General features: G+C 40.9%; 1 protein-coding gene across 1 annotated transcript in view; it reads right to left on the bottom strand.

Moving 5' to 3' along the window:
* The window catches only part of ZNF827 (zinc finger protein 827), a 122,248-nt gene that overhangs the window by 31,851 nt on the left and 63,574 nt on the right, over positions 1 to 26,823 (bottom strand). The window contains exon 7 of the mRNA XM_019662040.1: positions 18,354 to 18,457. Within this exon, the coding sequence (XP_019517585.1) occupies positions 18,354 to 18,457 (104 nt within the window). The remainder of the gene's footprint in view (positions 1 to 18,353; positions 18,458 to 26,823) is intronic.

Here is a 26,823-nt window from a genome sequence, read left to right as displayed (position 1 = left end):
AGAAACTTGAAAAGTTTTCCACAAGTACATGTTTATATGCAGTTGAAGCAGTGCCATTTAATTTGCATATCCGGTCTATGACTTTTAGTGTTTAGCATGCCCTTCACCTATAGCTGCAAAACCTACGGTAGGTTTCTTACCCTCAACAGTACTGACATTTTGGACCAGATAATTCTCTGTTGTGGGGCCTGCCCTGTGCACTGTAGGGTGTTTAACAGCATCCCTGACTTCTAGCTACTAGATGCCGGAAGTACCTGTCCCCTCATCATAACAATTAAAAATATCACCAAATACTGTTAAATGCCGCTTGGGGGGCAAAAATCACCCCCCGTTGAGAATCACACAGCTCACGTATTTTAGGCTGCGCAGTGGGAAAAAGCAGAGACTGCACTATTTAAATTCCAGCAGGATACAGACAGGTAGTTCTTTAATACACTTTTGATGATAGTGGTGCCCTGGTGAACCAGGGCCAAGGAGCATGAGCTGATTCTTATTTTTTAAATTAAGAAGTTCACTGAGCTTTCAATAAGAAAATTCACAGGGCAGTAAAAAAGTCATAGGCATAATTCCAAGCACATTGCACTATTAGTTCAACTTCCTCTATCCAAGGTTCAGATGGAAATAATTGCCTATGTGAAAAAAAAATTCCTCCATGTATGAATAAGATTCTTTTATAGAAACTCTAATGATAGAAGAAAATTTGAGTCAAGATATTGGCCTATTCAGCTTCCAGTTCCTATAGCCTTTTTATGTTGCTAGCACGATATTTTCAGACATTTAGATATTATATATGTGTAACTGAGAATTATTTGTAGGTATTTTCAAATATGTAAGCTTTTTTAGCCCCACCAAATTCTTCTACCTCGATATTCCCCCATAATACTTAGCATTAGATCTATTTTGATGAATGAAGACTTTTCTGTGTTCCATGGGATCAGCTCATTCCAAGCAAATAACATCTTCAAAATCTCTTATTAGAAAGAGTGGGGAAGACATGTAGTGGAAAAAGATACATCAGTTCACCTGTCCTGAGATGGCACTCCAGGAGTGAGGTGAGGAAAAAGCTGTCACCTTGCATTTCTTTCCGATCCCTACACTCAGTGGGAAGGTCCCAGCACCTTTCGTATAATTAATGATTGTCAGGGCATGGGAAGCCAGTCAATTTGATGTCCATTTTCATCAACACAGCAGAAGTAATGCCCTAAGGGTGGGATGGAAATTACATTCTCTTTTAATTGAGAGCATTCTCTCTTTGCTGATTTCTGGAGTGGGTAGAATCCAAGACATATCTTCTTTTCCTTTTTAATATATGTGCTTTTAAAAGCTTAGCTGATTACTGTCAGCCATCATTTCCAGCAACCAAAAAACTTACTATTTCAATCTGTACATTTTACCATTCATGAAGGGAGGGTTGTGGAGGAAGCAGAAAGGGTGATCAGCTATTCACAGAAAGAGATTATTTTAAAAAATGGAAATTAAAGGCAACATACTGGGTAGAGTAGGTCAATTATCCCTTACCTAAGGTACTGAACACGAATGAAGACGGGGCAGTGTCATAGCTACCTACATCCAAGAGGGTGCAAAACCAAGGACTATTTTCAGACACCAAGGGCTCTAATAAGAGTTCAATTAATGGCTAAATGCAGAATTTACAAATGTCCCCTTTTCCCTCCCACTGAATTTCACTTTGCCATTACTTTAAGATTTTGAAAAGCAATTCAGAGACATTTGTTCTTCAATGAGAGTCACACAAATGTAAAACATCATGACTTTCTCTTTCCTAATAAGATGCAAAGCTGACTATTACAGCTCACTCTGGGGAAGGGCTTGGCTCTCAGGGTTTTGTTTGCTGTTAGTGCTGTGGGGCTCAGCTTCAAAGGTCTGGTTGGGGAGTGACCCAGTCATCTCAGTAAGGATGGGAGTTTGGATCCACAAGGTGTTTGAGCACAAAGGAGCCTGCTGAGTCCAAACCAAAGCTGTTGGCGCCCGCCCACCTTCTTGGGTTTCCCAGAAAGGAACTCAAAGGTAGGAGAGGATGCTAGGTATCCTTAACAGCTAGTTCACTCCGTTATGTTCAACTTTCTGGTTGTGACCGACTGGCACATGAAATAAAATTAGTGGGTCTCAACCAGCATTAAAAAAAAGGTGAAATAAAATAGGATAGATTATAAAATATCAGACATGGTACATGTGTGAAGATTGTTTCATTTACATTTATCTATCTATCTATCTATGAAATATATGTGTGTATATATATATGTATATATATATATATGTGTGTGTATATATATGTATATATATAAACACATGAAATTTACTCTGGGTTTCTGTCAAAAAAATTTGAAAGTCACTAATGCAGTACATCATTCTACCTACTTGGTTATGGTAAAATATTTTAAAAGTCCAAACCTGTTAGAACCAATGCATAAAACAACAACAAATATCGGTTTCCTACTGTAGATTTGAAAATCTCTTTAATCCCACCACACTCAGCAATTTGGAAAAAATAAAATGAGCCCAAGCTGGTTATCACCTTCACGAGGGTAAGAAAATCGTTTCTTTGCTAGCAAAGAGTGTATCAGGATCACTGCTAGCTCTTCAATTGCACAAATAAAGGCAGTCATGTTGGAATCCAGCTGTTTGCAGAAGGATTTAGACAGTGTCATGGATACAGTCTGAGAGCAGTTAATATCATCATCTTGAGAATGTCAACTACACAAGCTGACCTTGTGAGACGTCGTCTCTGCCTTCATTGTGAGCAGACAGAAGTTTTTCCAATTGATCAAAAGATTCCTTATGAATTAGTGTATATGACTCTGCAAGACTTGAAGAACATAATGGAGTCAGCAAAATCGTTTAGCTTGAGCCAGGAATGATTTCCCAAAGGTCCAACTGCAGGTTTATGCCAGTTCCCCAACAAAATGAAAATGACATAAATGCATTCAGTGTGCTAAGCACCCAGGAACATGCTGGTTGGGTTATTTATGCATAAAAAAAATACAGTTTCTCAAAATGAATGCAGTTTTCCTTAAATGCATTTCTTTTTGTGATAGCTTGTTCTAATATATAGGGTGCTACCCTGAAGAGGAGCCAGCAGGGCGAGGGAACAATTAATTAGTCAACTAAGAACTTTCTTTTTTAACTATAAAATCTCTTAAGTGGAAATGTCTATTTTAAATAGTAAAGCCCTTTTAGAGATTTTGACCAGTTTGCTCTCACATGCCAAAAGGAAATGAACACACACACACACACACACACGTGAAAATGGATGTAAATGGACCCACTTGTAAAGGTTTTTCCTCTCTCCGTTCTCACCCCTCACCCCAGTGAATTCTGCAGCTTGCATCATCCTGGGGGGGAAACTGTAATTCAGACTCACTCTCTAGTTCTGTACTAAGTAGTCAACCTCACAGCTTGCCAGGAAGGAGTGGACAGCTTATTTTATCACTGAAACATATTATCTCACTCTTGTCTCAGCAAACTGCCTCTGAACAGCTTGGCTGAAGTAACAGGTCTAGACTAGACAATCAACTACTCTCTTCTGGTGGCTAAAAACCAGCTAAAAAAAAAATTTAGCCAAACAGCATATTTATATAATGCAAGTCCTGAAAAATCTATGAAGAATCTACATTTCCTTAGATATTATGGATAACAAAATAGTTTTAAAAAGTGATTTCAGCATCTGAGGATCACTGGAGATTGGTGGAAAGTGATACACAGAGCTGAAAGGTGGTCTTGAACCTGAGTCTTTCCGTGGTGGTGACCATCTTGCTAAGTAACGAGGCTTTTGATGATTTAATACTTGGGTTGTGTTTTGGGGTGGTAAAGAAATCCCTCATTAAGTACTATTTCCATGAATGGGGCACAGGCAAACATCCCATTCCAAAAGATTCATATTACGAACTAGCAAGTATGAACTCTTTTGATGATCAATAATTCAGGTATGCAACAAATATTTAGGAATTCCACTGTACATAACAGATGATATTGTCTTACACAATATAATTTGGTATGCCATTTGTAAAATGCCACCATTAGTGGTTTGAGAATTGTCAACCACCTCTTCAATGGCAGTACGGCGAAACACACATATACAATAGTCCTAGGAATGCTTTGTAAGCATCTGTTAGAATATCTGCAGTTTTATTGGTGAATCCATAGTTCCTTGACATAGCTCCTTGGAAATAATGCTGGGGCACTCCTGGTGTGAGGCTAAATTCACCTCTCTTATGAAAGTATTCTCTTTTTTTTTACAAGGAAGCCTAAATAATGGATTTGTCTTGCTGTGCTTGTTTGTTTTTTTAAGTTCTGTAACTTCCTGAGTCTTTAGTTATTGTGTTGAGATGAGTTTTATAAACTTTTTTCCATAAATATTCAGTTAAATGTCTAGATAGTAATTTTTAACTGGTTAAGAAAAAAACCGAAATTTTAACTAAACATAATGTAAAATTAGAATCCCTCTTTTATAATTTAATAGTAAGAAAAATGAAATGAGATAAATATTGGGCAGCATTCACTATCAATAATTAATTATTAAAGGGATATGCTCCGATTCCATCTGCTATAAAAATAATACCCAGAAAATTAGATTAACTTTCTTTTCTTCTCTTATCTTTATGCAGGGCTTCTCTGTTTCCATTAAGCCTTTCAGGGGACTTTATTAGGGCTTTAAAGATTAAACTAGAGAGTCAGATTAACTTTTAAAAATGGAAGTGAGAGCATGTCACTTCTCTACTCAAAACATTCCAATGGTTTCTGGCATTCTTGCAATAAAAGCCCCAAATCTTTGCACTCAACTACAAGACCCTATAAGCTATCCTCCCTCCCTTCCCTCCAGCCTCACCTCCGTTCCTGCTGTCACTTCCCTAAGCCAAGTTCATTCTCATCCCAGGGCCTGGCAGTTACTGCTCCCTTTACCCAGGACACTCCATCCCACACATCGTGACATGACTTTGCCCACCCATCTGCCTGAATTGTACCTTCCTAGGGAGACCTTTCTCTGACCACCTTACCTTAGATGGCTTCTTCCCGGCCCCTCTCCAAGTTACCTTGCTTAGTTTTTTTCAAGATTTTATTGTATAGTATGTGTGTGTGTGTGTGGGGGTGTGTGTGTGTGTGTGTGTGTGGGTGTGTTTGTATATATACACATATAAATTCTATACTACATCAATATGTATTATATATTTTTATGATGTTGTGATGATACACACACACACACACACAGAGGGTGCCAAAAAAATGTATACACGTTTTAAGAAAAAATACTGTATTAAAATTGAAATAGTCTATGCTAATAACAAAAGATGAATACAAGTCACGTTTGACTTCTGCATTACAAGAGGTATTCAAAGTGGTTACCATCAGTGTCCAGACACTTCTGATTATGGCAAACTACTGCTTGAGCAATGTTGAGTTGACCAAAGTGTCCACTTGCATACATTTTTTTTGGCACCCCTGATATATAGACACTCACCCTCTATAATCATTTATTGTCTGCTTCTCTCCCTAGAGTGTAAACCCCATAAAGACAGGGGCTGTTCCTCAGGACCTAAAAATATAACAGCTGTTCAATAAATATTTGTTGAATGTATGAACGAACGAACGAACTTTCTTTTCACCCCAGTGGTACATAAGCCTCACCATAGCTTTTCACACTGCTCATCAAATACTTCATGACATTCAGACCCTTTTATATTTAATTTTCATTTCATAACATCTCGGTATCCTCTGACACTGATGGAGATGACTGAAGATAATCTAAGGGGAGTGTCAATGAACCCGTCTGCAGCTAGAGATCATTCTTCTAACTGACCTCTTCTGTTAGGGAACTAAATAGATGCAACAGAAATGTGAACGAACACTCATTATACTTCTTGATATAACTACTGAAAACATCCCCCATTAGCAGCTATTATTTGATTAGTTATACCTGCGTAAGTGATATTTACGAGACTAATATGGCAATGCAACAGTACAGCAGACTGTTCCATTAAACACTATTTTCAACAACCACGTTAAAAAGATGCTGTGCAGTTCCTCTCTAACAGCTGGTGCCTGGAGGTAAATTTAATTCATTAGTCTCCCTTGTAAGGTTAAAAAATAAGTAACCATCCTCAAAAACTTCAATCATTTTGCAAGTGAGCTTTGTAAGAACCCAAATTGAAATACGTATTAAAACAACTGTGGTCATGTGTGTATTTCACACGAAGATTCCACAGCTCTTTGTTAGTAACTTGCAGGATACGCAACTTAAATTTTTCAAACACCTCTGCCAATCTTTGTTTGTTGTAACACAAGATGTTTAGAAGCCTTGGACAAAGGCCTATCTTGCGTGTGACCACAACAACTATTATAGTATCGCTCATAGCATCATGAGTCTTATCTTCATTCCTTAACATCTAACAACTTCTAATAAATTTGATTTTTTTCCCTTTATAAAAGTGTTCCATGCTCACTGTAGAAAACTAGAAGAAAATAGAAAAGTGGAAAAAAATACCCCCAAAACCACAACTATGGTTCCCGTCATCATCCAAAGACAACTGCCTTGAGCATTTTGGTGAGCTTTCATGTTATTCCTTTTTCATGTCCAAATGCTTTAAAGAAATTAATTACTACGAAAGACTTGTAATCCAAGGCAAGTCTTAGTATGACACCAGTGATGATATTTTTAAAATACCACATTTTCGAGTGATAAAAGTAACAGTTGGGAGATAGACCAGAGTGTTTTAAAAATTAACATTTTTCATAAAAACGAAAAACAATTTGGCCAAAAATAGTGTCAAAAATAACTTTCACATACTGAAAGCAAGCCTACATCTTAAAAGCATTTGCAAGAGTACACAACTTTTTTTTCCTGAGTAAATTTTTCCTCTGCTTTTCTTTTGGCAAGTACCTACACAACATACAAAATTAGTGAGCAAAAAAAGAAATTTATGAGTCACCTTGCCCTTAAGACAAAATAGTTACCTAAAACCCACATAACCAAGTAATCCATGCCTCTGTACTCTAGTGGACTGACAGCCAGAGTTTGGACCTAAGCTTTTTCTTGTAAATCATTCGACCTCTGGGCTATCGGACTCCCTAATTATTCTGTTTCCTATCCTATAGCTGATTTCCCTGATAACCTCACCACTGCCTTTCCTGGGACCCACCCGGTCATAAATCTTTCAATGGAATGTCCCTGAGCCTAATTCCATTCAAGTTAAAAGAGAAGCAACTGATCTTAGTGACTCATTCCTGGATACTCACAGTGGGAAAAGTAGATTCTGCAGATGGATGAGTCATTTTGACAGAAAGCGCTGGATGGGAAAAGGTACCCAAGGGTGCATGTAACAGAGAACGGGGAAATCATGAAGGCAGTAGGTGCCAATACACACAAGACATTAAAACAATATCCCTTAGTCTGAAGTACTTCGATATCTTAAAATGGAGCCTACTTTCCTAATACCCCTTACCATTTTCTCCCAAATATTTTCATCTCTTCCAGCTGAAAGTATCTCCATTCACTTTTGTTGGTTTTAAGTCTACCATTTATTTCTGGGGTCACATTTAAATTGTGGTTCTGGTGAAGTTGATCTCTTTGTCCAAAGCTCTAGGCATATCCTCATGACAGAAACTTCCAGAAAGGTGTGGTGTCAAGCATTCAGAACCAGAATATATAAGACAGTGTCTCCTTTGTTCAAAATGAAGAGCTTATTGATGTTTTCTGATTAGAAAAATAACATATGCTTATTTTAAAAACAGAAGTCCATGAAATAGAAGTAAAAATCACTTGACATCCTTATTAAACGGAGATAACAGTTCACATTTCTACATCTATCCTTCCTGATTTTTTTTCTCTATGCATACATTTTTACAAACCACAGGATCATACCATTCATGTGGATTTGTAACCTGCTTTATATTCTCACGAACCATATGAAAAACTCATTTAATTCTGGCATCTAACCAGGAGATGGGGGAAGGAAGCTCACTGGGGGAAGATAGCAAAGAATCATTGCTTTATCTATATTTTTAGTAGTTTACTTAATTTAGAGATTATTCATTAAAGCTCCAAGTCATCATATGTGTAAATGACAGATTCTAAAAATAAAAAGTTGTTTGAACGCTGAGGTATCCCGCTTTTTTTAACTTTTAAAAATATAAAAGTAATGTAAATTAATGGTAAAAAAAATAGTACAAAGGATATAAACTGGAAAATGAAAAAAACAGCTCTCACTTATTAACCCTCTTCCCTCCATCGCTATCCGTTTTATGCCTCAGCGGTAATCCCTGTTACAGATTATCTGTTGAGAAATTATCTTTGTACATGCAAGCATATTATGGGCACATACAATGTACCATCTCTTTTTAAAAAAACATTAATAGGGTCATGTGACACGTTCTCTGCAGCCAGTTTTGTTTGTTGGTTTGCTTTTGCTTTCTAAATCTAACAATGTATTTTGGATATCTTTCAAATAAATTATAACAGATTTCCTTCATACTTTTTTAAAACAGCTGTGGAATTTCCCATCGAAATGTCCTGTAGTTCGCTTCACCTATGGACATCTAGTTTGTTTTCAGATCTTTATGCCACAAAGCACACCCTTGTCTATATACCTTAGTGTTGCTTCCTCGGGTCTATTTGTAGATTAAATTCCTAGAATGGGACATCGGGGTCCAAGATCACAAAACAACACAGAGCACTGATTGTATTTCTCTGTAACTTGGAGAACTCATTTCTTATTTACATGTTTAATAGAGTATCTAATGTAAGTCTTGCCTCATGTAAGCCCTATAATGGCTCACAATAGAAAAAGGGAGAAGAAAAGCTTAGGATGAGATAGAGTGCAAAAGCATGATTATACATATAGGTAACGAAGGGCAGAAGTGGCTACGTGTGGGGGAACTCCCAGCCCCCAGTATCGCCCGGCTCGTCTGTTGTTTCTTGAAAAGGTGACGAGAAAGGTATAAGGCTAGAGAGGCGCACAGCCTGACAGCTGTGGAAAATCGTTTCTCTCTTCATGTGTAAGAAACAACTGAGGAAGTGTCAGAAGGTTTGTGGGACATGTTTTCCACGCAACAGGAAAATGCTGCCCTCAATTTTTAAATAATTTGAAAGAAAAAAATATTTCCATTTCATCAGCTGCCTAAATTTCAGACTCAGGCCTGAATTCAAATATGTCTCACACCAAGGTTCCCATTAGTATTTATGAGAGAGTCTTAGGTAAAAGTTTGCCTTATTTGGATCAAAATTTAACACCATCCTTCAATAAAATAATTAACTTTAAAAAAGAAGCTCATTTGATACAGCAGTCGGTTCATGGATGGGAAAAAAATTCTATTTGAAATAATTCCAAGCTTTTCTTTTTTTTCCCTTATTCTGGCATTTTATTTTTCTTTTAATTTTTTTTCAATTACAGTTTACATACAGTATTATTATTAGTTTCATGTGTACAACATAGTGGTTAGACATTTATATAACTTACAAAGTGATCTTCCTGGTAAAGTCTAGTACCCACCTGGCACCACATATAGTTATTACAATATTATTGACTATATTCCCTATGTGGTGCTTTACATCCTTTAGAGAATTTTATGCCTCGGAAATGTAATATTACTTGTGAAAATCAGTAGATTTTCTGTGTAGTAGACTAGAGTGTTGGGGAGTTGATTTTCCTGGATCCACAGACCAACTGCATAAATATCCTCATTCTCTCTCCCCTCTGGGGAGCAAAAAAGAGGTGTGTGTCCTCCATCGCTTCCCAGAGTTCCTAGGGAACCTAATCTCCGGTTGTCCACAGCAGGTGACCTGCTTGATAACATACCCTTAACTGGCTGCCTGCCTTTCCCTGGCTCGCTTCGCATCCCTGTCCCAGTATTTTCTGATCTCACTTCCTAAAACACTATTTGCACTCAAATCTTTGTCTCAGGATCTGCTTCAGCAGAGCCCAAACAAATGGCGTCCAGTCTTAATGGTTTGTGTCATGGTGGGTGAAGGTGAAGATGCTATCCACTAAGATAGCAAAAAACAGGACGGAGAGGAGGGCTTCATGAATTAATTTTGGAGGGAAGGTATGGGGACAGTGGCAGGGAGTGGAAATGGTATGTTAAGCTGGAGACCTGTTGAATTTAAAGAGCTCGAGGGACGTCTGTGTGGGATGTTTCAGCAGACCACCAGTGGATGGTGCAGAGAACCTGACATCGCTAAGCAAATGCAGAAAGCCCATACTTGAATGGCCCCAGTTAGCATCTTTCTTTTCTGGATGATAAACTGAGAACAGAAATGATAATTACTTTGCTAAAGGAAACACATGGCACAGGAAGAACAGCCAAAAAGTGAAGCCCCTGACCGTCATTCCAATAACTACATCAAGAAAGGGTGATGTGGGGGTGTCTTTCTTATCCCAGAGAGGCACCCTTTTGGCCTACATGTGGTAATACTGAATGGATTTGTCTGAATGGAAAGAGACGGTCTAGTCTGCAAGTGGAATGACTTCTTGTTTTCTAACCTGATTGCTGCCCTGAAAAGAAATAAACACAAAGAAGAAACTGCATGGAATGAGAATAGGTATTTTTGATAGCACAGGAATGGAAGAACATATTGTATGTACGGAGGAGGCCTTATAGATTGAAGGAGCCAGCCCCAAACGGAGGTCAGGTCACTATGTGGCAGTTTGCAAACAAACACTCTCCGTCGTCCAGGACTCATACTCAAGAATTTGGCCTTTTATAGTACTATTCATTCTCAAAGCATCTCAACAGTCTTTGCAAAGTAGCAACACAACCACAGGCACTGCTGAGGCCTTCTACACGGCGTGTGGAAAATGTTATGCGAGCAAATATATATTTGCTCTGCTCACAGGAAGATGCCAGGGCTGAAGTGGCCACAGCCTCAGGCGGGGGTTCCTGCCCCTGAGAAATAAAAGTCCCCTAACTGGGCTTTTCAAAGGGCTTTTGGATGTTACCATTTCCCACAAAGTACAAACATGAAAGCGTTGATGATTATCTTCAATACCAAGTGACTCAACCCCTGTGCCATCTGGGCGGAGATAAAGAGGCTTGGCCAAAAAACCACAGGTTTTTTTCCCTCTGTCTTTGTGGTTTTCTATAGAAAGCTCAGGTGATGCATCAAAACTGGGTGTAAATCTCTCCTTTGGAAAGGTTGCCACCCTTAAAAAAAAAGTGTGCCTGCATTTTAGTGCATGAACCCCATAACTGTTGGTCTGCAGAGGCCCGATGAGTTTTATTTTTGAGGACTAAGTTGGATGCAAAGCTGACAAGTGCTTAATGCAAGGCCTTTCTCTACAGAGTTCTTAACAGTGTCAGTCGCTCTGCTTTGGAATTCGCCTACAGTCTGACTAAGACCAAAGTGGGCTGGTGAGGGACAGAGACGGCTAGTTGTGAGCATGTCATTTTTAGCCTCAGATAACATCATCTGGACCCGGGAAATCCGTAATAATGAAAACTTCTCCCTCTAGTAAACAGCTGGACAGACAATAGCTCATCTACTGCAAGTCCATCGAGGAAATGCTGTAAGCAATATGGAATAGTTTCTCCATGTGAAACACAGCAGGAATCAGATATATCGACCTGCATGTGATTTAGCTCAGGGCAATAAGTTCATGCTACCAATGGAAATGTTCCTGCAAATGGAAGGAGATCATCATCACTGTCGTGGTCTCTGAAGTGAATGTGCACTGCACTTGATGGCCTGGAGGTGACCGCTGAGCATCTAGAACCACCTATGTGTGAATAAGCCAGTTAGCCCTAACACATGCAGAAATACGGTCATAAGTACACAGCTTGATGAATTCTCACAGAATTACATACGCGTCTAATCAGCAGCCACATAAAGAAATTGAACGTCCCAGCCTCCTAGAAGTGCTTCTTGTGCCCCTTCCTAGTCACTACACCCCCACTGCTGTGGGTTTTGAGAATAACTTAGGTTGACTTGTCCATTCTCCGAGTCTTAGTGGGGATGGTAGGATTGGCCCTCCTGAGACAGTGAAAGAACCTGGGCAGAAGTTAGAGTAGCATCACAGATGGCAGAGTGTTTGCAAATGAAGGGATGTCGAAGAAGCTTGGCAATCTTCTAGTCTCTTTCTAATGGAAACTGGGGTAGGACTAAACCTGGGTTCTCCAGGCTCCGGGTCGAAAATGTTTTCTCCTGCACTGCGGACCAGATCACCACTAACCAGTGTTACCCACCTTATTTCACCAAGAGAGTTGCACACAGTTTCATGAAACTATTTCTATGGCCCACACAACCCATTAGAGATTACTGAAAAGGAACGTTAACTGTTTAACTTCCTTAACTGAAATAAGCATTCCCAGTGACTATGATGACCAGGTGTCAGAGTATTAAAGGAAGAAATTAAACATAGAAAAGGAAAAGGACAAAATTAGAATATTATTAAACAGTACATTTCTTATCTTGTAAATGCTTTGAAATATCTTATTTAAAGGCCCCTTTTTTATTCCTAACTAGAAGAAGGCATTCTCTTATATTCCCAGTTACTATGTACGGACATGAAAGACAGACAGTGAAGAAAGCTGGTAAGAAAAAAATAGAATCATTTAAAAATTGAATCACTGCTGGAGGAGAGCTCTACGGAGACCCTGGATCACCAGAAAGATGACGGAGTGGGTCCTGGAGCAAATTAAGCCTGAAACATAGCTGGAGGCAAAAACGGCAATACTGAAGCTGGCTGTCTTACTTCGGGCACATCATGAGAAGGAAGGGTTCTCTGGGGAATAAAGAATAATGCTGGGAAAAACAGAAGGTAGCAGGAAAAGAGGAAGACCAAATGTGAGATGGACTGACTCCATGAAAGAAGCCTCAGGCAGGAGCCCACAGAGCTGAGCAGGGCTGTTGAGGACAGGACATTGTGGACGTCACTCATTCATTGGGTCGCCAGTTGGAGCTGATTCAATGGCACATTACATACACACACAAAAAGGCATCCCATCAGTTAAGACTTCACATGCCAACTGTGGGTATGTGTGGGAAAACACTGGGGAGATGTGTTCCTTGTGCTCACTGCTGGTGACACAACATCTGACTGAGGGCAGCATGACAGGGCAAAAAGACAGAAGATGAATTATGCAGTTCACTCACCAACTGATGACTTGGAACAAGTTATTAAATCTTTCTGCAAAAGGTACAAACTTCCAGTTAAGAGATAAATATAATAAATCCCGGGGAATCTACTGTACAGCACGGTGACTATAGTTAACAATACTGTAGTGTATATTTGAAAGTTGCTTGCTTAGAGAGTAGATCTTAAAAGTTCTCATCACAAGAAAAAAAACTGTAACTATGTGAGGTGGTGAATGTTAACTAAACTTACTGTGGTGATAATTTTCCGACATATGTAGTAAGTCATTACATTATATACATTAAACTAATACAATGTTATATGTCAATTACATCTCAATAAAACTAGAAAAAAGTTATTAAATTTTTCTGAACCTCCATTTAGTCGTCTGTAAATTGAGCGTCATTCTTGTCTCAATGAGTTGCTTTCAGAATTAAATGAGACGACATAGGTCCAGTGCCTAACAGTTTAGAAGGTCCTTGATAATTATTAGCTTCTTTCTCTGTACAGCATGAATTTGTTTAATCAAAAAGGAGCTTAAGTTACAAAATGAGAAACACCACCAACACCCGGTGTTCTATTGTTTATCCATGACTTAGTCTGAATTTAAAAAGAATCTGCTGTGTTTGAAAAAGGATTGAAGAAAACACTGCTGTAATCCAGGACAGCTTTGCATGTCTCTCTCTTGAGGTATGAGTTGGGAAGTCTTAACATAAAGATGTGACATGCACATCTTTTAAGCCAACTCTCTGAAAGAGGTCATTCATATCTGGTCAGTAGTATGGCAGGCTGGGTTAGTTATGGGTGGCACTCTAATGTAAGGCATTATTTATTTAGATTTCAGAAAAGTGTATGACAGGGTCATACCTGTCTTAGATTGAGGGGCAAGAACAGAGAGAGGAAAATCGATCCTGCCTGGGGACAAGGCAGACCATCCCAAACCAGCCTTTTTATTTAACATCAGATCCTGATTGGCATATCATGTCCTGAAAGGGACTAAGTTTTTCCCATGTTCTTTGCTTCTTGTTGGTATGTTATGAACAACAACTACAAATAGTGGGTTTTTTTAAAAAAAGAAGTTAGCAAATAACGAGGGTAGGGATTTAGAAATATAATCGCTGATATGTTTTGCATTGTCTAATGCTAAGCTCCATCTGAAACAACACACAGACATGTTGATGACTCCAAACACTGTGAAAGAATTCCACGGAGACCCACGTTTTCCTTCACACCCGCTCCGGTTGTGTTTTTGTTTTCTTGGCTTAACACAGAGCAAACAGATTGTGATTTTAAAAATCACAATAAAACAGAAGTGAAACTCCCATTGTTTAAAAGCAGTGCCGAGATATAAATTCTCTTCATAGCCTTTGCTACGGAAAGGCGATGGAAAACATAAATAGCTACAGGTACAATGGTGATGGGTCTCCTCTTCACACAGAAGTGCCTTTCCTGCCCTGAAAGACACCTGACCTCGGCGTCGCTCCTCTATTAATCTAAATCCTTTCCAAAGTGACACAACTATAAATTAGACAAAGCACATGAAATTCTACACGCTCTGTCATTCTATCTCCCCCATAATCGGGAAGTTCTTTTCTTTCTTTTGTAAAATCACCACCAGCACCACCACCACCCAGGGTGCGTTCAGTCATCTATTCGTGGGTTTAAGGGTATTTTGTCCCCACGTCCCTCCAGCAGAAGGTGACAGCAGCTTTTTTAACTCATCGTTTTATTAAGGAGTCCTGGTGTTCCCTCTGTCTCAGACATTCACAGAAAGTAAAAACGTTAGGTCTCGGCTTGCAAGCATTCCCCGGTTCTCAGGAAAGTCAGTCTAGAAATAGTGGCAACAACGGAGCCAGGATACTGCGGAGCCCTGTGTTTATTCTGCTTCTCTGGGACGGTGGCAGCTGTGTGTCTCAGATACCGTCTGCCAAAGGCAAATGCCCAGTTAACTGTGCTATTCTCGATCTGTTCACAGTCCACGGCCCTACCCTCCGCTCCCCCCTTAGCTATCCCCCACGCGGTTGTCTCATTCCCTGCAGGCCGGCAGCCCCATCACAACACACTGGCGGTGAACGAGACCCTCTTGTGACGCACCTCTTTGCCCCATGGTCTTACCCCAAAGGTGTCTGGAAGAGAATTTCATCCCACTGATAGAAGGGATATAAATATATACCAATAGACACTGTTGGATTGATGCTATGTGTTTTCAGCATTTGTGAGCAATTTCTTAGATTGGAACTAGGCACATGAAGCCCCGTTAATGATGGTCTTTTTTACTAATTGGGAGTCTGAGACTTCTCCCAGCTGACATTTACCTTTGCATTATCTGTGGAAAGAAGAAATTTGCAAAGTACGTAAAGAATTGAAATAATATTTTAAGGGTAATGTTTAAACCATACAAGAGGCGATGTCTAAGGACTCTGAGGTTTTTATTTATATACTAACCACAGATTATTTTCTGCCTAGTTACTAAAGCCAGCTGTCTGCTTCTCGGCTTCTATCGTTCCCTCACTCAGCCTGCACATGGCCAAGCTAACGAGCCTTCCAAACCAGTCAACTAGCCCCTTCTCTGCCTCTCCCATTTCTTCCTCCTTTTTTTCTCGAACCCAGGCCTCATTCCTAATGCTGTCCCAGCACCAGGGCATCCCCACTGGACTCCTCTTTCTTGTCACATCTTCTCCAGAGATTCAGCGATCTGCTGCCCACTTGGTCTTGTGAAATGTTCTACTGGGTTGTCGGAAAAGTCATGACGTATTTTTTTTCTATGCCTTTCAATGCAAAAATGTGTCATGACTTTTCCGACAACCCAATATATGAATCCATGACCCTTATACCACAGAACCTTTCAGATCCTCAACTGTAGCTTCAATTTTCTTGTTCCCAGCGTAGCATTTAAGCAGAGTGCTAGGGTACATGTAGGTCTACCATATCTGAGACCCCTGGGGCCTGATGTATTTTGGGATTCATAGTTTTTCTGATTTCACAATGATAATATGGTACATCACACATATTTTATGCAACATTCTGGTGGACCTTCACAGTCAAGTACATTGATAGTTCTGCAACAAAATGTATGAATTTCACCCTTGGCATAATATATAAAGGCAATAAATAGCCTTTGTGCCACCAAGTTACTTATTCAGACACTTGTGGTTGGTAGAGCTTTTTGGATTTCAGAATTGTGGGTAAGGGATTGGGGAGCTGTAGTAGGTATATAGTGGTCATTTATTACTATCCAGACTTGAAAAAAATATTTTCCTGAAAAGCCTCTCGTACTTCAATCTTTTGTTAATTCAGACTGGTTTTCTCCTCAATTAGTCCAAATTACTGAGGCTTTCCTTACAAAATTAGTCTTCAGATTATGAGAAATTTATGATGAAAAGGTGTCTTATCATTTTTAATTTTTCTAATTTTAACTATTTCTAAAGTATTTTCACCTTGCTTATTTTTTAAAAAGTCCCTTTTTAGCTGCCTATTTTAGCAAAATGTAAATACAGTCACTTTGCTTTTCCTGTGCCTAACGAAAGGCTTTTTGAAGTACAGAGATTGGTGGATTTATATTTTAAAAATTCCAGTTATGCTGACTCCCCCCCCCCAAATAAAAGTTAACTTTTTAAAAGTGAGTTTATCTAATTTGTAATATTTATCAAGCAAATCACAGAAACCCCTCTACGCCCAGTTGAACATATACTGGTATCATTCTTTGAGGTCGAGTTGTAACTTGACCAATAAACCATTCTTAAAATATAGCCAAGCCAAACATTAAGCTAGCAATGCAGGGTTTGTCTATACATCATAGGATGCTGGCTGGAAGGGTCACAGCACTCAGACTTGCAATTCCTAGGCAGTTATTTTGACATTAGAAAGTCACAATCCATCAGCTTAACAGCAGGGCAATAATTTGGGGACTAGGAAGATGGCTATTCAAAATGACACTGTGGGAAGTAAGCAGTCGTTCAAATAGCCTCTGTTTGAGAATGAAGACATCAACTAAGCAAGTTTCTTTCCACCTCTAGAACCAGGCATTACATAATGTGTTTTTTGCGTAAGCATGTTATTTATGGTGTTTGAATTCAAAAGCCCCTGCAAAGCTAAAAGGCATGCAGGTACCTGAGCTCTTTGGAGATGAGCAGAAATGGATCTGCCACCACAAGACTAAAGGACAACAAAGAGTTGCCTTTTCCCAACTACTACAAACCCCTTCCAATGACTTGTGATACCCAAGCCGACATTTCCTAAGATGCTACTTGGTTCTTTTTGAATTGCACGATAATCAGATCTCCAGCTGTCTGTGACACCTGCTCCTCGGGGGTGTGGAGGACATCTGGACTTTATTCTTACAGGGGTTCCCGGCCAACAATCCTGCAGCGAGCCCCTCACGGCACACACACAGAGCCTTGGTCTCCCGCCACTCTCCGGCACAAATGAATGGGCATGGAGACCATTGAGAGCTTCTGAAATTCGCTCAGAGGCTGGAAACAAGGGTGGCCATAGCAGGCAGTTTCCTGGCTGCTGGACTGGTGTCAGGGTGGGGTTAGGGGGTGAGTAGGGAGTATGGACTACAGTTCAGTGGTTCTCAGAGATCCTCATTTCATAACTCTGAGAACACACACGAGCCCTGAAGGACGGACATGCTGTTGATAAGGGGACAGCAAGCACATCTTTTTTTTTACTCTGGAAAGGGGAAATGAAAAAGGAAGAGTGGATAAGGAATTCTGTACTGAGGGAGAAATGGTAAAAAGGAGTGTTAGATGGATATGTTAGATATCCATAGTGTTAGAAGATGCTCTAAGAACAGAGTGAAACGTGAATGGCAAGACTGCCTGAAGGAACTGTGTTGCTCTGTAGAAACCGAAGTGGTCTGTGTGGCGGCCCACACCCAATCAGGATCCTGACCTGCCTTGATGGCGATTAGTGTTCTGGCCACTGCCCTCCCCTACCTTGATGGCTGCCTGCCTACAATAGAGACAGCATGAAAAGCAAGTTATTTTCAGGTTACACTTCACTATGTCAAAGAAAAAGAAATTCACTACACAAGTGAAACAGGGAAACAACAATAAGCTCCTAAAGCAAAGATGAATTTTCTTCCTGTCTGCATTTTCTTTTAATAAACTTCTGTGGCTGTTTAAATTGAGTTTCTCCCTCTTTTTTAAAAACCTAGCTTCGTATGAATAATGTCAACATATACGCTGAAAGTATCTGAAAATTCACACAGTTCAGAAAAGGAATTCTTAAGCGATCAATAATAGAAGCAAAGCCAACGTGTTTCCGTACCTGGAGCTGATATTCTTCCGTGAAGCACAGAGTCGCTGGGCAGCAGCTCTTTGGAACTGGAGGTGAATGGTGATTGTCTAAATGTGTCTTCTGAAAAGAAAGGGCTGGGGATGGGGGAGGAGGAGTGAAGTTTAGTAAATTAAAGTTATTTAAAGTCCTCAGAGCATCTGCCTCCCCCCCCACACACACACTCTCTCTCGCTCTCTCTCACTCACACACACTGAATAAGGTATTTTTTTAATGGTATTTAGAGAATATTAAGAAGATTGTGTTTAACATGGAGATAGAGAAAGTATATTACATCAGGCAATACCGTCTGCAAGTACTGTCTGCACATTCTGCCTACTGGTTTTATATTTAAGGTAAATACATGAAATATCATCTTTGAAAGACAATTAAACCCAGTCAGGACAGCCGAGCAGTCAATTTTACTCTTGTGCTGTATGTTCTGTGAGTGTGTTGTGCTCAAATGAAGACTGATCATCTGGGTCAGAATCAGAAAAGCTTGTTCCAGGTTCTTCCCAGAGAGGTGATAGGTTTGCCCGTGCTCACCCACACTGGTCACCTGATCCCTCGGGGACCAATAGCACACCTCAGAAGGGCAGGTGGCGGAAGTCAGGGACCACTGCACTGAAGGAGACACCTCACTGGTCCCCACAGAAGCTGAGACTGCATCCTTGGATTGTCTCGCTTTCGAAGGCGTTAAAGCCAGCTAACGATGCCAGGAAGGACACCCGGCCCTCCTTCATTTTCAATGAAACTGAGGCTCTGACTTGAGCAATGCTAAGCTCCCCTAGTGACTCAGCTGGAACTAGAACCAGGGACACCAGACACACAGCCAGGGTTTCTGCTAATACCACAGCCACAGGGAACACAAAGGCTTTGGATGCTTTTAATCAGAGGGTTTTAACCCAGTCATATCATCCATATTCATGCCTTAAAGAAAACTGTCCATGAGTATTTCGATCACATGCGAGAATACTGGAGTACCCATCAGCGTTCAACCTGGAGAATGGAAAGGCCTATTTACAACACAGAAAATATAATTGAGGGAACTAGGTACACAGGTAGTAGACAGTTCATAGGGAACAGTAATGCAACCCAGAGATAAGAAAAGCGGAGGCCACCACCACCCTGAAGCTGGAGAGACAAAAAGAGGTAAATGGAGCCCGGGGTCTGGGGCCACCTGGTGGGAGCTGGAGTCACAGAGCTGATGCAGCTGCGGCAGCAGAGGGAGAGGGAGAGAAACACCTTAGCTCTTCTGTAAGCCCCACCCCCACCTCCCATCAGGGCCTCTGATTGGCTGAACCCTTCCTGAGGCCAGAGACACACAGCCTGTAGGGATCAGGCCCCTGCAAAACTACAGATCATATGCTTTCACTCGTATGAGATATAAATCTGAAAGCAACAAACGAGCAAGGCAAATAAACAAACAAAACCTCATAAACACAGATGACAGTATGGTGGTCACCAGAGGGAAAGAGGGGTGGGGGGAGATAGAAGAAGGTAAAGGGGGTCAAATACACGGTGACGGAAGGAGATTTAGCTTTGGGTGGTGAACACACACAATTTAATATACAGATGATGTATTATAGAATTTTACACTTGGAACCTATATAATTTTATTAACCAATGTCAACTCGATAAATTTAATAACATTAATTTTAAAAAGCACAGATCAGGGGACAGAAAAGATCTGAGGGCACACAGGCCTAGAACTCCCATGACTGGTGTCGCTTTTCTAAAACATGCCACAAGGCTATGGTTACTATTATTAAATAGTATAAAGGAAATACTAAGGTAAATAGAAGACATCATAAATGGTTTTTTAAAGTAAAACATACATTAATAAACAATATAGTTTTACACGGCCATTAGGCTACAGTTAATGCTTTTTAGTTAGGTCTTAAACAAAACACAATTTAAATAGGCTTAAAAAAATGAACTGGCTATAGGCTAGTAGGTAATGGGGAGTGGGGAGACATGCCATTTTATGCCCAGTCTCTGAAAACCTGCGAGTGATACAAAACACTAGACAGAATAAGGTAGTGCAGCATGGGGTCCATGGCTGTGTGAGCTTGCACAAATAGTTAACTTCTCTGAGCCTTCATTTCTTGTGTATAAAATGGGGTGATAACAGTATCCACACTTCACAAAGGAGCTGTGAGGACAGAATAAGACAGTCCATGAAATATGCATATGCTTTTCATAGTGCCTGGCATATAGTAAGTGCTCAATAAATGTAAGCTATTTTTTTTAAAAAATTTGTATCTCTGTCTAGCCCAAAAGAGAGCATGAATTAATCAACCTATCCTCCCAAGTTGATAAAAAGTGTAGTTTCCCTGTATAAAATGAATGACGAAAAGGTTGCTCTGAGTTTGAAGGGTCAATTGACTGTTGGGGTGATTGGGTTAATTTCAGAATCAAAGAACTTTTAAGAAAGTAGAGACCTTGGAGGATCACTGGTCAAACCCAGAGTGTAAGATTTCTCGATTCCGACCTCCTGAGCTCTGAACCGTCTGTACAAGGTAACAGTGATATCCTCATGTCTGAGTGGACAGTTGACCATGGGTTGGCCCCTGGGCACAGGGTAAATGGCAGACGATGGACCTGCATTTTACTGTGACTCTGGCCATAGCAATTATCTTGAAATCTGAGAGTCCAGGATAGCCCAAGGCACTGTTTGGTCTGAAATGTGGACACATTTACCAAAGGGCCCCAAGAGGGGCCCCTAACTGGTATCTAAGAATATCACCCTTCTTACTACAGAGAAACATGTGTACTGCCCTAATTCCCTCATTCCCTCAGTTTTACAGGAACTATTTATTGAATGCTTATGAAGTGCCAGGCCGTGGGCACCCAATGGCCAGCAAAACTGACTACTGTTGCAAATCTCAGGGAGCGCAGAGGCCTGTGTGGGAACGTGAAAGGGAGCTGCGCTGTGACCAGTGCTCAAAAGAGAGGGGTGTGCTGTTACCATGGGGGTTCTGGCCTGGCCAGGAAACCCAGGAAGGGCTCTCCTGCAGAAGCCACAGCTGAGCTGAGACCTGAAATGGAGAGTAGGTTGTGAGGTCCCAAGGGGCTGGAGAAAGTGTCCCCTGCACAGGGAGAGAACAGTCTACAGAGCTGGAGGAAGACCCCTCATGAGGGAGGTGAGGCTGGCGTGGCAGGCAGGCACACTGCGGGCAGGGATCATGGCTTTGTCCTCACACAACGGGGAAGCCCTGCCATGTTTTGAGTAAGGGGAGTACAGAATAGGATTTCAGCTCCAGAAAGCTCTGCCTGCGGGGGCTGGCAGAAAACAATCCAGGAGGCCAGAGGAGCAGTACATGGTGATGCTGGTGGCCAACGCTGCAAATCACCATTAACACACACAGATGGAAAAACAGTTCAAAAGATTGGGCAGGTGAAGATCACAGGTAAATGGGCTAGCTCTGCATCTTCCCATGGTCTCTCCAACAGCAAAAATTTCCACTGGTGTGAGGAGTGAAGCCCTATTATCACCCAGCTGCTCTGAACAAATTGAGTCGAAAGGGAGACAATCACTGAAGGGACCAACATTCCAAATAATTTTCTACCCTGGACGCCAGCTTTATCTAGTATAGAAAAGAAAAGGCTTCTTCCGAGGGAGCAGAGAATTTGAAGGGGGTCATGCTGACTACTAAAAGAGCACAAGAGGACCGTGATATTGCAGGGCAAAGAATCAGTGGTTCACAAGTCAAGGCAGCATAAACCTGATGGAGGGACTTATCTATAAAGAGAAGGGATTAGGTTCACAGAGCAACAGTCTCAAACACGCCGCTGCAACACTCAACATTCATGTCCATCCATGATAGGGCGTGGGGAGGGTAGTGGGTCCCACAGAGTTTGGAATTAGAAGGATCTGAGCCTGAATTTCATATGGGCCACTTAAGAGTTAAGTGACCTTTGTCAAATCCATAACCTCTCTAGCTTGGAAAACAGGTTTGAAGATACCACCTTTATCGGCGTTGTAAGGGTTAAAGAAGGTATTTCATGTTCAAGTTCTTCATACATAGTACACGCTCAGTGAAAAACAGTCACTGACACACACATTGCTTCCTAAGTATCTGGCACTGTTCTAACATGCTTTGTGTGTATTAAGTTCACTTAATCTCAAGGAGCCTATGGCATAGCTACCATTATTATTATCCGCATTTTACAGTGAAGAGACTCAGACACAGAGAAGTTACTGCCCGTGCCCGTGAGATGAGCCAGGATTTGAATCCAGGCTGGTTGGCATCCCCGGCTGCACTCTTAGCCACTAAGCTACGCTACCTTCTGTGTAGTCTGTTAACATCTAGGGAACTCATGGACCCCACAGAGTCACGAGTCCTTCTTGGGACCGTTAGAACAAAAGAGATGGAGGAGGCAGGGAGAAGCCATTTCGGTATGCAGGATCCTAGGTGATTGAAGGAAGGCTTTTGCAACTGAGAAATAGAACAAGTGACAGTGATTCAGTCTTTACTTCTCTCTAGAAGTTGAGATATGCCCCACTTCTGTAATACTTCCACAGCACAGGGAACGGGTCACTTTGCAATCCTGACCTTCCTCCACTGTCTGTGCCCACTGCTTCCTGGGGCAAGCCCAAATGAAGAGGGAAGGGTAACGAGATCATGAGGTGTTCGCAAACCTCTATCTCAGCACAGATACGCAGCACATGGTGGCACCGTGACCACACAGCCATCTGCGTATTAATCTTTTGGCCGCCTCGCCTGGCATCCATGTTTCAGGAAGAGGAGAACCAGAGGCAACCAAACTTGGCGCACGCCCTATATGGCATGTGCTTGCTTCGTGGGATTAGATCTCCACTGACATTAGTCATCTCTCACTCTCTGCCTGTGTTCTGAGGACAGAAGGCGCTGCACTCTGAACTTAGTGCCGGCGAGCAATGTAATTTGTAGTGTTGAGATGATATTCCTCAAGCTCCTTTTCTGCTCCCAGGCCTCCCCGTGTTTGTAATGTGCAGAAGGCTACTCGCTCTCAGGGATGCCCAGCTCAGCCTAGGTGGACAAAGCCGGCAGCTCATTCAGGCTGCAGGGGCTATGGAGGTGGGAGAGGATGGCAGGGAGGGGAGCTCCATCCCAACACGGGAGGAACTGGGTCTGCATCTTCCCAGGGAGGAAAACAACAGACAAAATACAGACTTCACGATGTAGTCAATTCTGAAGCACCTCTGTGCTGCCCTTCAGCTGGTAACTTCGACAGGTACCGATTCTCCCAGAAAAGGGGCCAGTTTGGGAATGTTGCAAGGTTCTGATTTCCTAACCCTCCAGCTACTTGAACTTGAGTCATTTCACTATGAAAATGCCTCTCCCTCAGAAAGTGAGCAAAGGAACTGGAAAAAGGCAAAAGCTGTAAAAACAATGATTTCTGATTAACATTTTTGGTTAAAAAGTTGGTAGAGGAGCAGGTTGAAACTAACAGCTAACGGGGAGAGAACTGTTACTGACTGAACAAAACCGCCATACACCACATCTTCCCTTAGGCCTGCACAGTGAACAGGCTCCCTGAGACTCAGCTAAATGTGTACAAATCGTCAAGAAATATTCAGAAGTGGCATCTGGAAGCTGTAGAATTAAGACTGACCAACACCCCATTACTTTGCCTGCCTTTTGTTACTTAGAAAAGACAAAACTTTTTTCAAGTTTCTATTATGGATAAAAATGAAATGAGCGTTGACTGCATATTTTTATCCGCTCCAACCCTTCATAGAACGTCTAAGGGTTAAAATAGGACAGGCACTGCTGTCGCTGGGACTGGACAATTCCAGGCATGAGATGGCCTGTAGGGTCAACAGCACGAAGCTGCAAAAAGAAAAGATTTACAATAAATAATAAAACAGTCCATAAAAGATTATGGCTCTAAATAGTGATACATTTTGCTAAGTGCCGATTGTGGCACAAATATCTCCACCTTTAACATCTGAGTGCCAACGGGGGAGCTGTGATGCATGCGGAGCAGAAGGACCATCTACTTAAAAACACCCCTCCCTGTTACGGGAATTCTCAGCTTGAGGCAACAGCAAAACCCAACAAAAAGGAAAAGAAGAAGGCGGATCCAGAATGTAAGAAAACGGTGAGGAACAAAAATGTATGTTTAGTAATGATAATCATTTTCAAGGCACAACAAAGATTTTTTTTTCCCCTTCTGAAAGACAATCATATTAACTCTTAGGACTGAACTTGAGGATGGCAAATAGAAAAGAAAGATTAAACATAGAAAAAAAAAGATTTTGCTCTACAATGTTTTTTTTAACTCAGAACACGTAAGGAATCTATGTAGTTTAGGATAGAATAAAATTCTATTAAATTTAAGAGTTTCCAGCATATCATCCTGAAGTGATATTCTGACTTCAGCGGACACACAGACAAAATTTTCTTTAATGAATTTTTTTACAAAAAAAGAGGGGGTATTTTAAGTAAAAGGACTTGAGTATCCATCCAGCTGTGGGCTTCCAGATTTTTTTCCCAAGAGCTGGGTAAAACTTGTCCAAAAGAATTTGGGTTAAGTTTTATTTTTTTTGTTTTCTTTTAAGGAAATTTTAAGAATAAATTATCTGGGGCCGGCCGAGTGGCGCGCTGGTTAAGAGCTGGCTTGGGATTCCAGAGGGCCTTGGTTCGGATCTTACATGAGGGCCAGTTACACTGCCCTCTACAGCTAAGATGTTGAACAACAGCTCAACCTGGAGCTGGGCTGCCATGAGTCGCTGGTGACGGCGTAGGCTGCAGCCCCTGTGGCAGTGGGTTGCCATAAGCTACATGTGTACCTGGCAGCCAGCGTGAGCGGCCAGCAGCCGCAGTGAGCGGCCGTCCAGAAGCCGGCGACTGATGTGCCTCGCCAGGGAAGGGCACAATGATGGTGCCAACTTGGGCCAGTGAAGCAACATCCTCCACAACTAGACTGAAGAACAAAAGGACAGCAACTTGTCTGTTCCCCTTCCCCCAATTCCCCAGCGCTCTTCCCATCCCCCAATTCCCCAATAAAAATTTAAAAAAATAAAGAAAGAAAGAACAAAAGAATAAATGATCTGACTTAGATATTTCTGAGAAGCTATATATGGCGGAAGGAGAGCCAGAAGTCCCATTCTGGGCTGGAAGAGTCCTGTGGAAGCCAATGTTTTCTTTCTCTAGCTGCTACCTGCTGGCCAGCAGACCCCAGCCTTTGGGCCACCTCACCAGATGGCTGTTTATCTGTCCTCGTAAGGAGGCCTCCTCAAGCTCTACTTCACCCCAGCTATTCCACCAGAGCCCTGAAATTTACTAGTTTTCTGTAATGATATGTCATGTTATTTTTAAAGAACTGAAATGCCATATATTTATCTAAAACAATTGTACTGGTATTTTTAAAACTCTGACCTCTGAATCACTTAGACCTTGAGACATACCCAAAAGTGACACACTGTATAACATTTTAAAAGGAACAGGAAGCACTTGTAGAAAACAACACTCTCCCATGCCTCCCCAAAGCCTCCAGAAGAGATGGGCAATTGACCAAAGTTATTCCAAGAATAAATGTTACTCTACTTCAAAGACTTTCTGAACATGTGGAACATGGCTGGGAAGGACTGAAATGGATACAGGTAACTTCCATTTGGACTCTACCATGTCTATATAATGGAACGAAAGGAAATGACAACAAACCGGAAATGTTTTCTTTGAGCAAAACCTAGACCTTGATAACAATAACAGAATACAGTCCTTGCCAAAAAACAAGTTTTTTTTCAGTCTTTCCAACATATCAAATAAAAAAGATGGGGTTATGCGACGATAAGCAATAAGGGAAATATTTGGAGTAGTTATAGCTATCTTCTCAACATTTCCTCAAGTACTTTAAGGTCAGATGAAACTTTTTGAGAAGCTGAAATAGCCTGCATGTACATATATGCTCACAACTCAACAACAAAAACATTGCCACACTTTATTTTTAGATATTCTATTTAATTAGATATTATTTTGAAAAAGACCAAATAACATGATTTCATTCTCAACCTGATTTTTACGATTAATGCAATTTTCTTCATTTTTTAGGGTAGGGTTTATTGTTTTCTCAAATAGTACTGTCCTTGATTAATTTATTTGCTAATAATTTATAATAGATGTTTAATATTTCTTTTTAATATGTTTACATATCTATATGTTTTGTAACATATTTATAAATGATTATATTTGAAATAGATTAAAAACTTCGTTCCACAGATTTTTGTAAAAGAGTTTTGAGCACTTAAAAAAAATCCCAGTAAGGTCATTTTGCTCTGGTATAGGAATCACTAAATGTCACCTTGGACTAGACGTGGTCCTTCTAACATCCACCTTGGGCCCTCAATTTCATTTTGGATAAGAGATAGTATAGCTGCATTTCTTTTAAAATGGGCCTAGATATTAACATTTTAACAGTCAATGCCCATTTTCCTACCAGCATCCTTGTCGTCAGTTAAAAAGGTAATCTATAG

This window comes from Hipposideros armiger, unplaced genomic scaffold (genome assembly GCF_001890085.2).
Source record: "Hipposideros armiger isolate ML-2016 unplaced genomic scaffold, ASM189008v1 scaffold_364, whole genome shotgun sequence".
NCBI classification, from domain to species: domain Eukaryota; kingdom Metazoa; phylum Chordata; class Mammalia; order Chiroptera; family Hipposideridae; genus Hipposideros; species Hipposideros armiger.
This window is presented reverse-complemented; position numbering and strand designations above follow the sequence as displayed.